A 14831-nucleotide genomic window follows, 5' to 3' on the forward strand; every position below is an offset into this window, starting at 1 on the left:
GTCATTTGTTCAGTTTGCGTGAGGAAGTGCGTTCAACTTCACTTCTGTTGTCCTTTTGTCTCAGCTTAGCCAAAATCTCATGTCTGCAAATTATGTAATCTGTCGTCTTACTGTTTAGTGACTAAACTATAGTTGGTGTTATTTGCCTTATGTTATCATCATAGGTATGGTAAAGGCTGACTTCCTAATGGTTCAAAATTGTGAGCTTCTCTATCATTGTCTCAGGAACAGGAATTAATAGTAGCTGGAGGAGCTTCCAGTGTTCCAGTGCTAGGACAGGGAAGGACAAGCAGGTGATTGCAGGTGCAGTCAGTTTTCCTGGGCCTTCTCCCAACCAGCCTACACTGCTTTTGGCATTCTTAAGTTATCCATCTTCTCTGTTCAGCTTTTCTGTAATGGAATCTCAGGGCTGAACCTTCATGTCTCAGCTTTATTCTCTACTGGGTCGTACATTCTATATCAGCTTTTGGACTTGGAGCACTCAGTAGCGCTGAGCTTCTGGGTCAAACCGTCTGGCATGACCAGCTCCATTGAAATGTGCTGTTGTCTTCATCAGCATCACTATCAGCACTGAAAATTCAGTTTCTGTGTTTGGCCCTGATGGGAGATTCTTCTGAATGTCCTTGTTACATTGTGGAGGAATAAGCTTTCTAATCTGTGAAAAAAGCCAACAGGGAGAAGATGAGGAAAGTAATGATCTTCTACCAGTGTGTATCATTCTTAAGACGGTCTTGGTAATGCTGTTGGCATGTATCCGTTCCTAGCTCTAAGTGATTTGTGGACCACTGTTGTATTGTCTTATTCTCTTATGTGATGAAGATCCTCAGTTGTGGCATTTCAGTAGACAGCAATATCAAATGTAGACTTTAATATCAAACATCCAGACCATTCTTGAGAAACATGGGATGTCTGGGAGCTGATTTCGTAAGACTTCTTCCCTTTGCTCCAAGGAGATTAACTGATACCTTTGCAAACAAATCCTGTTTTCTGGAATGACCATTTTTCTTACAAACCAGTGTAGTCGATAACACCCTCCCTTCAGGAGCTATCCATCTGGTCCTTCAGACAGAGAAAGAAGTAGCTTGGAACAGTGGAAGGAAAGTCACTTTTGCCCTTTTGGCGGGTTTGAATAGCTATTCTCTCTTTTGAGTAAGGGTGAGTGAGGAACTAATGATTCTTCTACAAAAGGTCTACAAGAGGATGCTCTTCTACAAACTAGGAGGAGACCTTTTATTTGAAATATTTGCAAATACCTGAGAAGAGGTCTGCTTCAGCCCATCTTGAACGTTAGGATTTTCAGCCTCTGTATATCTTTCAAAGTTTGGATGTTAGCCCTGTTGGCTTTGTTAGCTTTTTGGATGTTACCTTTATCTGTAGATTGTTTGTTGCCTGTGCAACAAAAGGGCAACCTTCCGATGAATAAACCTTCCCTGTTGTGATTTGTGTAATGAGTATAGTTACCCTTTATGGCAAGAGCTATTGGTCTCTTTGTTATAGGCATTCCATAGGGTCACAGCTTGTTTACAGCAGAATAAAATAAAGATTTCTACAGTAGTTGCTTGGAATTTTACTGAAGCTTGCTTGTTGGCTTTGGTATCATGGTCTTGTGCTTAATTTGATGAATATGCAAAATCCGTTCCTACTAAGTATTCCATTCTTTCCTCCCATCATCCTCTGAGAAAGATGCTGCTTGTTAATATTCTGTTCAGGCACAGTGGACCTTAGTTCTTCAGGATTTACCTTTCTGTGTTCATACTGCCAACCTCATCTACTCTCTTTGCTTTTTAAAATGTGTTAGGAGGAAGGCACAAATAGAATACTGTTCTGTGTTTGTGTGGAAGTGTATGGGTATGTGTATAAATAAAATGAGATCTTATGGCTGTCGTATTCACCAGCTGCTAAGGCTTTTGCAGTTCAGCAGTTCAGTGACAGTGGTTCAAGATCTGAATGGGAAAACAGCATCCGCTTGTAAGCAATAGTGGCTAAGTGGTTACTTTTTATCTCTATTCCAGAGATGGCTTAGAAGATCCACTGGATGATACAGCTACTGTTTTCCAACAGCTGGAGCAACTGTGCACAGTTAGCAGGTGTGAATACGAAAAGACCTGTACGCTTCTTGTACAGTTGTTTGACCAAAATGCACAAAACTACCAAAAACTATTGCACTCTTCTAGTAGGAATCCATTAGAAATCACAGTCCAGGAAGGTTAGTATTTAGTTTAATTTTTAAACTGTGTTTTATGTGCCAATAACCATATGCTTGCATATGAAAAAGCGTGATGATCTTATGGCAGATAGACCTAGACCTTTTCTCAAACTAGGAATTAATGATCCAAGTCACCTTGCACCACAGTTTCACTAGTTGTCTTTGTATTAAATAGGATACATTGGCAGTTGATGTGTTTGTTTTAACATCTTGTTCCATCTTTAGAATATAGGCATGAGAGCTGTAAAAACTTTTAATTTCTGAAAATCAACATTTTAGTGCCTCAGGTGCCCTCACGGGAACCAGCTGCAACTTGATGAACATTTTTTGAAAATGAAGATGTTAACTTTCGTTCTTTTTACATTTATCTGTCTGTCAAAATGAATTTAACATTAGAAACTTTATATAGCTCTGTTAAGATGAATTACCTAATTTTCAAGAAACTCAAGTTATTTATTGTAGTGTAAGTTGTAAAAATAATAAGTACTTTTAATGTATTTTTTTCATATACCTATTTTGGTCTGCTCTGTGTCTCACTTAAACTGTCTTTATAACTACTGGCTCTTTCTAATATAGTTATCTTATGGCTGTTGCATCTTTACATGGATAAATGGTGTTGTTTTGAACAGGTGAGACAGGTTACTGCATAGTACAGCTGTTTCTTTGCATGCTGTTAAATGTATGTGATTTATTTTGCTGTTCTTTTGTGGACAGTTTGAATATGCTGATTTTCTTCTATGTAGGACCCATTTTTTCACTGATTTATGTAAGACCTCCTGCTTATCTTTTTTATTAATTCTGCATTCTTCCATGCACCTATCAACTTTTATTTGGCAGAACTTTCATTAATGACCTGGTTTCATTGACCAGCTGCAGTCTGAATTTATACTCCCTTCCCCAGTCCTGGGGGGCCAAAGGGAAACAGTTGGCTGGAGGCTTTCGGTGTCAGTGCTCTGGGGATTGCCGTTATGCATTAGAAAACATTTGATGCAGTTTAAATATTGTGTTTCTTTTCTGCAAACTAAACATTTGTGCTCATATTGAACAATAACTGTTATATCCCCTAGATATACATAGTTAAATTTAGATGTTTAATGGCTTTTAATGTTCCAAAATAAGTTAATGTAATATTAAGATCTCATTTTATTATGCTGTCTTGCTCTCTGTATCAATAGTGATGCGGTCATGGTTTACTAAAACAATAATCCCCAAGAAATGGGTCATTAACAGTAGTTAATGATTACTTGTGATCTATGGTAATGACTGATTTCTTTGGGATTATTGCTGTTATAAACCATAATTACAGATTATTACAGCAATAATTATTTTCTAAAAGAAAAGATGTTGTCTGCCTCAGTAATTGCAAAAGCAAATGCACTGAAAATTTTAAATAGCGAAGGTATAAAAGAAGGAAAGAAGTCATACCTATTAATTGGTATTGTGCTAAGAGAAGAGGGCTATCATCAGAAAAATAACTATGTACTTAAAAATGAGCTACTGCGATTTGTAAAAAGGAAGACAGGGTTTTATTTTAAAAAAGATTATTGGCCAAAGTAGTGGCTCTGCTCTTAGAACCAGCTAGCACCACTTCACAGTTGCTTTTTGATACCATCTTCAAATGGCCATTCTTCGGTAGCTGTTAGTGCTAAATTCATTTCAGCACTGTTCTCCTGGACACGTCAGCTCCTTGCTGTTTTGCTAATGATGTTGCAATCTCTTAGTGTCCTAAATGAACAGCTGTTCGTACTGCAATGTGGAGTGTGCCTGATGGGGCTTTCCTTGGAAGTGCCCTGTTCGTGAAGAAGCGCAGGTCTTGAAACGGGGAAATATGTTGGTTGTAGGACAGCTGATGCTGTCCCTCCAGATTACTAGGAATGGAACAGGAACAATATGAGAAGATATTTGGAAGTCTTCCTCATATATCTTGTCTTGTCTCAAAAGTCAACACTTGTTCCCTGTCACAAAGTGCTTTCTGTTGCAGATCTCAGACTGTATTACGTATTCGTGTGGGTTTTTTTTAAAGTAAGACTGGGATTTAAGATAAACCTGAATGCTTTCCTGTGCTTGTGTTGAAATCATCTGCATGTTATTCCATACTCTGCCTTATCTTTTCATGTATATTTGATCTCAGCATCTTTTTTATGTGTAGAACACCCTGTACTATATACCTCTGACTAAAACAGAACTACTTACAATGGGTAGTCACCAGATTCAGGCCATAAGGATACTGGACCACCTCAGAACTATTAATCAGTCCTGGTTGAAGCAGCTTAGCAAGTAGAGCATTCAGTGCTATCTCAGTTCTGCGTTTGTCAAAATACAGCAATGCAAAACATGAGGGAAATTAAGTGAAGTTTAATGTTGTGGAGATGGAGACTAGTTTATCAGAGATTTGAAACAAAGATGAAATAAGACCTCAAGACTTTTGGTAGATACTGTGCATGTCCTGATATGTACGTAGAAAGATCCAAAATAAAACGTTGTTTTACAGTCATAATGTGACCTCATTTGTTTATCTGTAGTTTATCCTTTATGTTAAACTTCAAAATGTGTTCAGAAGCCACTTTATTCATGAGGGTATTGCCTTCACCCTTGTTGTCACTTGGTAAAATCCTAGTCATGAGGGCAAGGCATCTTCTAGTTTATGTAAATATCTCACTTACCGAGAAGCCTTGTTTGTAACTTGATTTAGCTTACATGGAAACTCCTCCAAGTTGTCTTCTCTGTGTGCTTATTTTCAAGCAATTAATTTTAATTTATTACAAAGTATATTTTGCTAAATGAAGATGGAGTCTAAAAGTAGCTTTACTGTTCTATAGTCTCAGTGCATTTCAGTTCAGGAAGAAACCTTGAGCGGTATCCTGAAGTTTTAACAGGTCTATATGTTACTTTGCTATTCAGGTCTTAGTTTTGATCTTTCTTAAGGGAAAAATACTGCATCTTTCCTGAGAGAGGATACCATTAGTTACTGGATTCACAGCTTAAAAGGCTGAAGTAGGAATCTGCGTGGCTTGAGTAGGTATCAGTAGGTCAAATTTAGAGACCTTCCACCTTAATGTGCCAGAGATTAAAATAATCCAGGTTTTGCAACATGGCAATGGTTTTCCAGCAGAGGGAGGCCAAAAGAATTCCCCTGATTTCAGTGTTTGTAAACTTAAGAGTTCCGTGTATATAAAGCGGGATTTCAGTATTTAAAAGTCTGTACAAAATACACTACATACACAAACTCAAGGAGTTATTTATGGAACCTTAGCTTTACAGAAATGATCATCCTTACATTGTACTTTACTTGAGAAGTGTACTTTACTTTGCCAGTGGATCCTGTAAGTGCTTTAGTGGAAACTGACAGCTAACTAATGGGGAAGATCGGCAGGCATGACAGCATGGCTCGAAATGGCTGAGCTCTGTCTTTCAAACCCTTTCAGAAAACAGTCCACAGAGACTTTCAAAACTATGTGGTAGTTCACAAACTCTTCTTGAAGAGTATGTCTGACTTATGACGTAAGTATTTTCTTATGTGCAAATCACTTTAGATGGTAGTTTAATATTACAAAGAATTCTTTATTTGAAATAGAACTAAGAAACAAGTCGATTGTAGTAAGTCTCAATTACTTCCTAATGCTATGATAAGTAGATGTAACAGCCCTGCTGTAGATAAAACTGTTCCATGCCTTGAAGTAACTTGTGGCAGACAAGTGAGGATAGTAGATTAATTGTATATCTGATCTTACCAGGCTGAGTTTGCTTAATTTGTATTTTACGTTAATTCTTTTGTGTTTTATTTATAAGCATGTCCGGGTTAATAGGCTGTTCTAGTTTATCTGTCAGTTCTGCTCAGGATTTTTTGTTAGTTGATTTGTCTGAGTAGGTTTTAAATCTGGTCAAGGGAGAAACCTAACCATTCTCTTGACAGCGTTCTGCAGTCTGATACCTTATAGAGCTGCTGATACCTTATGGAAGTGTATTGTACTAGCATAATCGTTTATAACCATTAACTGTTCCTCTTTCTTTTTAATGTTAGGACGTCTGGCATGGCTTGTCTATTTTGTGGGTACTTTTGTGGGAGGACGATTAACATACACTAGTACTGATGAACATGATGCCATGGATGGAGAATTATCCTGCCGGTAAGTATTGCTTGTTTTGAATTCTTTATTTTGATTTTTTTTTTAAATGACATTTAGTATCGGCAGATATTTTGAATTTAAATGTCTCAAATTTTATCCAATTCTTGGACGGTGGGTGCTCGAGGACTGCACTGACTTTCTGTGGATTGAAACCATTCCACTGGCTTTGATCTTTCCTGGTTCATCATCCTGAGCAGTGAAAAGTCATTAAGGCTATCATTTCAAAACTGTGTTTCAGAGGAAGGGAAGAGGATTAAAGGCAAATATGTCTCTTACTATAATCAGTGTTTAGTTATGCCCATGTAGCTACCTGTTCTCATTTGTGCGTTATACTTGAATGCAAGTGTTAATTTTATTAGTTGTGAGTTATGGCTATTATTTTCTGCACTACTTTCTTGACACTAATTATTGCGGGTGAAGAAGTGCAGAGGAACTGCTGGTCAACCATTGGAAATTTAGACTTATTTTTAGACTGGAGCTTGGAATAAAAAAGAAGGCTCTAGATTTAAAAATGTACGTGCAAGGGGTGAGCTAGGGATTATTGTGAATGACATGTATTCCTTGTGGCAAACACAAAGTATGTGGCAAATGCTTTCTTAATCCTTGTTTTCACCCACAAGTATGTTAAAAAAGGCGTGCATATTTGATCCTGTTAATTAGATCCACTAGCTAACACATGAAAAAGGGCATACAACTTAGAATTGGATAAAAAGCTTTACATTTTCTCCTTTGTTTCTTGCCTTCCTAATCTACCCTGGGGCTTTGTGGTGTTAGCAATCTTCCACTATGTTTTTATTAAAACTGAGGGGTTTTAATATACAGGCTTACAGATGAAGTAGCTACTGACTTATAATCCAGTGACTATATATTTCAGAATTGGCAAAAGGTGAGAATAATTTTTTTTGATTGCTAGGGAATTAGGATTTCAAGGAATAGATAGCAGAAGAACACGGGAAATTAAATAAAGGAATATTCCTTAAAAAAACCCCAAAAGTAGTAAGTTTTCTTAGGTGACATAGACTGAAATTGATTTTTTGAAATCAGTCCTGGTAATACGGAGATACATACCAAGTAAGGATTTAGGTCAGAAAATACATGTTTGTTCAGATGTTTCAGGAGAGAGGGAAGTGGGAAGAAGCGAGACAGACGGTGCATTATATGCTGCATATGTAAACTCATTTCTAACCACAATCGTTTCAATTTCCAGGGAACTTGAACAGCTCTTATCTTGCACTTGCAGTTTGAGACCCAGGCTTCTCAAATTTCTTTGTTTCTTTCATCATGGAATTGATTCTCTGAGAGAGAAAAAAAAACATTTTACAAACTCACCACAGTATAACATATGTATCTGAGAAAATTTCAAGTGACAAAGTAATTAGAAAAGCATTATGTTGATGTTTATGTTTATTAGTGGTCAATTAGGATAATTAGCATCTAAACAAAACAAAATCCTAGAAGAAACTTAGGCAAACAACAAATGACTGATGGGTTCCTAAAGAAATTAGCTGTGGCAATGTCATTTAATTTGCGAATTCTTCCTGAAAATGTTTTTTTTTTTTTTTTCTGTCATTAAGAGTTTTTCAGCTGATATCTTTGATGGATGCCCAGTTACCACAGTCCAGTAATGAAAAAGTAGAACTGGCAATTCTGTGGTTCTTGGATCAGTTCCGTAAAACATATGTGGGAGACCAGCTTCAGCACACCTCAAAGGTAAATATTTGCTGTAAACAAACCACAACATTTGAAATAAAAAAGCCTGTGCAGAAATTGACCTGCCAATATATCTTACACATAAAAGCTCTTGAGCTTAGCTGGTGGCTGACTGGCTAGATGGAGAGATGGATAGATAGGTAACTTATTAATGTGGTGTTCATCTGGGCGGGCTTCCTACCGTGTATGCTTTTGAGTGATGGCATGCAAGGAGTTAATATTTTAAGAGCTATGTTCATTAAACAATTTTAGGTTACTTTGCATTTCAATTTTTTATTTCAAACATTTAGCTGGGTTCTGCTATATTGTGTTATATTTCACAGCTGGGTACACAAGATTTATTCTTTTAATAGTTCTGTTCTTTTGACAGTTACTCATTTATGTGGTTTCCACTGTATTTCTCACAATACTTGGCTTTTCTGCATTTTAAATAGGGAAGAGGGAAAAGTAAGATGCATTTTTGAAGAAGCAGCAGTTAATTCACCTTAACTGTAGGGGACAGTCATAATATAGATGTTATAAAGAGAATGTCAGTAAGATGAGATCAATTGATCTTGAGAAAGACTGAAAGAATTCTGTTGGAGCCCCAAGCAAATCTTTAGCAAGAATTGTGACAGTGACTGAGATTTGGTTTTACTTGTGTAGTACTCTATCCTTGCTTTCTGGTGAACGGTCCCAATCTCAAGAATTCTTTTATCCCTTCAGGTTTGAACTGTACTTCAACTTTATTGAATGGTTTCTCACTTAATATTAAAAATAAAGTTTTACACCATACTGAATTACTTTTTCATGAAAGCAATGTGTTCTTTCAATTGTCAAAGCTGATTTGTTATTTTTGAATATGGTGCACTGCTCTAATGCTAAGTAACAGAAGGTACACAGTAAAAATGCACTCATGCTCCTGGTATTTTCATTAGCAAAACTCCTGTTGATGGCAGTTCACAGGCAACATGGCTGTACAGTAGTTGTAATTCACAGATTGTTTTTTCTTTCTATCCGATTTTGAGGGTTTTGATGTCACCTTGTACTCTGACTGATTGAGGTGTAACTGTGTGGAGAAGCCCTATCAATGTATAGTGTGCTGTAACAGATTGTTATAGGAGATTGTATACCCAAGCTTTTTATGTCCATCCTTCTAGAAAGCTGGAAGAAGCGTTTGTATGTGGGTGAAGCAGTGGAAAAAAACTGAAGTGCATTATTTATACTTAATCACCTGGAGCTCTGTTGTCAGTAGAAAAAAACGTAAAACTTGAACGTTTGCCAACTGCACCAGAATTCAATACCTACGAATTTATCCAGCTCAGCAATGTGTTTCGAATAACCATAAGACTGCCTCTGTGATTGCGTTGCGTGTGGAAGGTTAAATGGTTAATTATGGAGGAAAATGCTGGCTAATGTTTCCACTTGATTGACTGAAGAGCACTTTGAACAGAAAGAATTAACTTTTACCAAAAGGACGTGGGGGAAAACTGTAGGATGAATTTAAGAAAACGGTTTTGTGTTGTTTTGGTTTATTGTTTTGTTTTTTCCCCCCACCCCGATAAGTGGACATGAATCAAACTGGTAATATATCACATTCTGTATACTGCCTTTGCTCATGACATGTGTCTTGTATGTAACCAGACTGGGAAAGTGGGAATTTTGCAAGGCTTTCGTGGTGCGTAACAGTTCACGGGGTGCTTCTAAATTCTAGTCCCGGTCTAGCAACTCCATAGTTCGTTGCAAATGCATCTTCAAAGTGTGCTTTTTTTTTTTTTTTTTTTTTTATGGTTCGATTACATTATCTGCCAGTATAATTTAGTTTGCAGTCAAATTACGCTTTCTTTTTTTGTTTTGTTCTAGTAGGCCTGATACAACAGCCTCTCATTTGCATTGATAGAATCCTGTGGTCCATATCCCATTATTTTACCAGATCTTATAACAAAAGCTGTGTGTAAAGCCATCTGAGCTCCCAGTTTTGGTGTTGTTTTTTTTTAAATTTTTAATAAAACAAAACGAGATGTTTGTGTACATTTTAGAGTTAAGAGAAAGGCAGAAGGCAGCACTTGTATGATTCTTCTGTTTTATCCTGCTGTAGCAGCAAGTATAGCAGCAGATGGCATTCTACCCTCACAGCTGTAAATCCTCTGATACTGTGTCTTGCTGGCAGCTATCTACAAATATGCAATAAAAAGGCTCACACTTGGAAGCAAAAAAATCAGACATATATCAAATGACTAAGTTAATACACGTTTATATAAATATTCCGGATTGCTTGAATTGTTTTATTTACAGAATGGCTAATGGAAATTCTCCATGCTTCAGCCATGTTGAAATAATTTTTTGAGAATATTTCTCTCTTTGATCATATGCTTGCATACAGAAAACCGGACAATGGTTAGAGAAGGCTGAATAGTCTAATGAAATTGTAGAACAAGTCTTCTATATAAATATACAAATTTTATTCATTAATTAACTCATATTCTCGAGTATGTGCATATAATAAAAGCAAACTCATTACAGAAAAAGAAAATTGGCTAGGTAAATTAATGCATTCTTATTAAACAGTCCACTGGGGCTTTCTGTCTAAGGAAGAATAGCAGAACCTCAGAGACCTCTTCCGTGATACTGTAATACACTTTTAGTACCATTACATTTCCCGTACAAAATAATACATCAAGATACTGCCTTCTGGATCAGATAGACCTTTGAATAGATATGTATATTATATTTCTGTTGAATAGACTAGACTAGACTGGATTCTCTGGTACTGTACAGCGCTATTAATATCTATTTGTCTATCAATACATATTTTGTTTTAAAGCTGATATAGAGTTTTGTTTTAAGCCTTCATAGAGTCATCTTTTTGTGGCATGTTGCTGATTTGGATGCTGACAGGATAGTAGAAAATAGGTTGGCTGGAAAAGCACTGTGCTGTACTTCACTGAAATCATAGTCTCGCTTCTATCTGTGGTAGCTCTAGCATTACTGTGTGGTGCCACTGTTAGCCGCTACTGTGAGGAGTGTAACAGTGCATTGAGATCTCATTCCTGACATCAAGCGCATGTTATTTATTAGAGAAAGCAGAGCTGTTTTGAATGAGACTTTTCCTTTGCAATATTTTTAACATACCAACAGCTATACGATTATTTATTTATATTTGCAAGTGACACCGGACTGGGAGGAAATATGATCGCAAAGGACAGAATTTGCATTCAGAAAGATCTTCATACGCTGGAGAAATAACCTGGAAGTTTAAAATGCTTGTGAAACGCCGTGCTTAGGAATGAGAATTCCCGCTTACAACTACCGCTGGGAAATCTCTGGCCAGGCAGCATTATTTCAGAAAATACTGTGGAGATGAGTGTGTTGCAAGCAGGGGTAATTCAACAGTATGTGCTGCTTTTGCGCACAAGAAAAATACAACATCTTTGTGGATGTAGTGGTAGGAATATTGTGTCAGGTGCTGGAATTTCTTACTCAATTCTGAATATTTGGTTCTGACCGGGCTTCAGCTGGAATAATGTGTCCCAGTTTTGGGCACCATGCTTTTGAGAAAACGGTAGACAAATGGGAGAGTACGCCAACACAAATAAGATGCAGAAGATGCTGCTTTGGTTTAGTTTAGCAAATAGAATATTGGGGTGGGACAAAAATTAAGCATGTCAGGAGCTGTTTTAGAAAAGCTAGCGATCAGATGTTTTCAGTGCCCTCCAAGGGAAAGAAAGGCTGTAATTGGCTTAATTTGTAGCAAGGAAGACTTAGGGAAAGCTTTTTAACTACACCAGTAACGGAATACTGGTGCGTACTACCCAAGATGCGATGGGGGCTTTTGATTTGTGTCCAGGTATACTTAATTCTTTCTTCCATAAAGTGCAAAATAAACCAGAAGTCCTGCTGGTCTGATCTCATCCTTCCTAATAAGACTATTACAAATGGTCATGGTTGGTTGCTTAGCCAGTGAAAAGCATGCTTAGGGGGGAAATGAGCCCTCCGATTTGTATTGTGTCTTATGTTGATCAGCCACCGATAAGGAATTTTTCTGTTATTTCAGGATTTTATTTTAGCCCGGCATGTTTCAAGTAGCTCACTTCAGCCATTTTAAAAGGAAAAGAGTATGAGTACTAGAAGTGACAGGAATTACAGTGTCTTTGAACATGGGGAGTTGGCAGGGGAGACCGACTTCTTTTCCAGCTCAAAACATGAGTTCACTCCTCATTTGTCCACGCTAAGGAAGGTCTCTTCTTAGTGATCCAGCCGCAGGTGGGACTTTCACTGGACAGCCTGCTGTTCAGAGAGACCGTCTGGTCACATCTCTGCTAAGTCACGTAACTTCCCATGGCAAGTGCAAAAATAAGTTGAGGGTGCTAAGAATGCGTTTTAGCTGTCTTTTTTTAGTGTGGGTTAGAGCAGAGTTGTCACTTAATGAGCAGCGGCTTCAGGAGGTACACGCAAGTTTTTACCTTGCTGTGGCAGGTAGACCAGGTCTTGAGGTCTGCTCCTCGCGCTTGAATGCTCCGTGATAAAACAGTTCAACATTTTTGCGCTTGGGACTCTAATTCAGGCTAAACAAGGATAAAAAGGCAAGACTTGTTAGCCAGGATGTTTTCCTGCTTCCAGACACATCAGAGATTTGTCCTTGGAGGGGAAAAAAGGCAACAGGAGGGGTTCGTAGGCATCCCTAGGGTGGTTCCAGCGGCATCTATTCCAAACTCCCCCTGGGAGAGAGGCTGGATCAGGCGTTGATGGCACGGGCGGGTGGATTTGGCTCTCTGACTGTCTCTAATTGGTAGTGAGAGACTGCCAAGAGTAAATCAAACTTTAACTTGTTGGATAAGTTTTAGCGATTAATAGATCGTAGGAAATTCAACTTAGTTAATTACTAAGATTTCTTACATTAACTTAGAATTGTATCTTTAACTTGAAACAAGTTTAACACTAAGGCGTCTTCATAATCTGGAGTCCTGATACTTTTAACAGTGTTCAGTTTTTCATATCTGTACAGCTTATAAAGATTTTATAAAAAAGATGGTTTTGGTTGAAGACTTTTCCTTGAGGTACAATTAAGAGTTATTCTAATAGTATGCTCTTCAAAAATGTATGCATACAGAAATAAGGGTTTTTTTATTGGTAGTTCTTTGCATCTTCAGTTTTTGGGGGGAATGGTTTTACTTGTTAAATATTTTGTGATTGAAAATGGAAGTATTAAGTAGACAATTACAGTGGCTTTCTTTGGGAGAAAGAAATTACTTGAAAAATATTAATGTAATTAGTAAGTGTTGAGTAGGGTGTAGAATTAGGGTATAGCACTGTCTTATCACGTCACTTATTTACTGTCTGGGTTTTTTGTGGCATTCTAACCGAGATTAAGGATTTTAAGTTTACACTTGTCATGTTTACTTTCTACAGCATGTGGCGCTATTGAACTAGAGTTATCCCTTCAGTTTACTGGTGCCGTGCCTGGAACAGAGAGGTCAAAACTGGAACCGATTCCCATGTTCGATAAGGGCAGCGTGGTGAAAACAACATTAGTAATAGCAAGTGTTTGAGACCGAGCTGTGCTCCTTAGCAGAGCCTGATTACAGATAATTTCTGGAGTTCTATTTTCAGTTTTTATAAGCAGAGCAGTTTTTAAGAAATCCCACCCATAATCTTAACCAGACTAGTTATGCTCGCAAGGTTGGTGTTTGTTTTGTATATTAAAAAGAATTTATTGCTTAAAATGCGTGTAGGTAAACTCTTTTGCCCCACTGTGAAGTAATTAATGGTTCCTTATTCTGCTCCTTCTGATCAAACAGTAGCCCTGAATGTGTTTACAGAAGTCTGGAGGTAATTTTAATCTGTACGGGGTGGCTCTGGCTTTGAGGGATACCTCCAGAAGTGAGGATCACTGGCAACGGGGTGTTCCAGCAAGCCGTGCTTGTCTTTTGCCTCAGCCTTAAGTAAAAGTGAAAGGCGCCCAAAGCGGAAAAGTAGGAGAATTCCAACTCTTCTGTTTCTGGGAAACAGCCCCATGTACAAATGAAGAGATACAGCTGTCACCTTCTTTAGGTGCATCAGTTAAGTAATCTGGGGAATCCGGTCTGTTTTTCAATCTAGGGCAGGTGAGAGGGAAGAAAGAAGCAGAGGCGTATGGACTGACGTTTCATAAAGAGCCTTTACAAATACAAGTTGAAGCATGATTATAAAATGGGGTGAGGGGATGCAAATGGGATTTCTCACTGTATCCTGCACATAGCTTATTTGCTTATGTGGTCAATCTAAAGAAGTTACTGTATTAACATTTAGGATTGCATCTATATGTGTTTTTAAAGCTTTTAAATTATAGACTTGACATATGAGGTAGATCTGCATTACGATAAAAAAATACCAAGGGTTTAGAATGTAGACTGCGGTGTGTTTAGAAGGGAGGAAAAAATATTATTTCCTTGCTATATATTGTTTGCAGTAGCTGAAAGCAAAAAACGCATGTAACCAGGTGTCATCTAACCACTGAAGACTGGCTTGTCTTCTAATGTGTAATGTGTATTCTCTTCGCTTACGTTATTTCGGTATTTCTTCAGTATATGTATATTTCTTTGATTAGATTGCCTGCAGACACAGAAGCATGACCTAGCAAAAAAAAACCCAAACCAGACAAACCCAAAACATAGCTGTGCAGAACGTGGCCACTTTTCACCCTACGCGATATAAGACCCAGAGATCTGCAGCAGTCCCACTGACTTTAGTGGGGATCTTGCAAGTAAAGGTGTTGATCTGTGTGCATCTCATAAAAGATTCTGGGTCCTAGCGTCTTCATGATTAATGAT

At 37.7% G+C, this 14831-nt stretch overlaps 1 protein-coding gene across 1 annotated transcript in view; it reads left to right on the top strand.

The window, feature by feature from the left end:
- The window catches only part of RANBP17 (RAN binding protein 17), a gene marked incomplete at its 3' end in the record, with an annotated part of 162619 nt that overhangs the window by 18559 nt on the left and 129229 nt on the right, over positions 1 to 14831 (top strand). The window contains exons 12-14 of the mRNA XM_082323721.1: positions 2013 to 2206; positions 6228 to 6333; positions 7908 to 8043. Coding sequence (XP_082179847.1) covers positions 2013 to 2206; positions 6228 to 6333; positions 7908 to 8043 — 436 coding nt within the window. The remainder of the gene's footprint in view (positions 1 to 2012; positions 2207 to 6227; positions 6334 to 7907; positions 8044 to 14831) is intronic.

Source organism: Platalea leucorodia, assembly GCF_965183815.1.
Source record: "Platalea leucorodia genome assembly, chromosome: 11".
NCBI lineage: Eukaryota > Metazoa > Chordata > Aves > Pelecaniformes > Threskiornithidae > Platalea > Platalea leucorodia.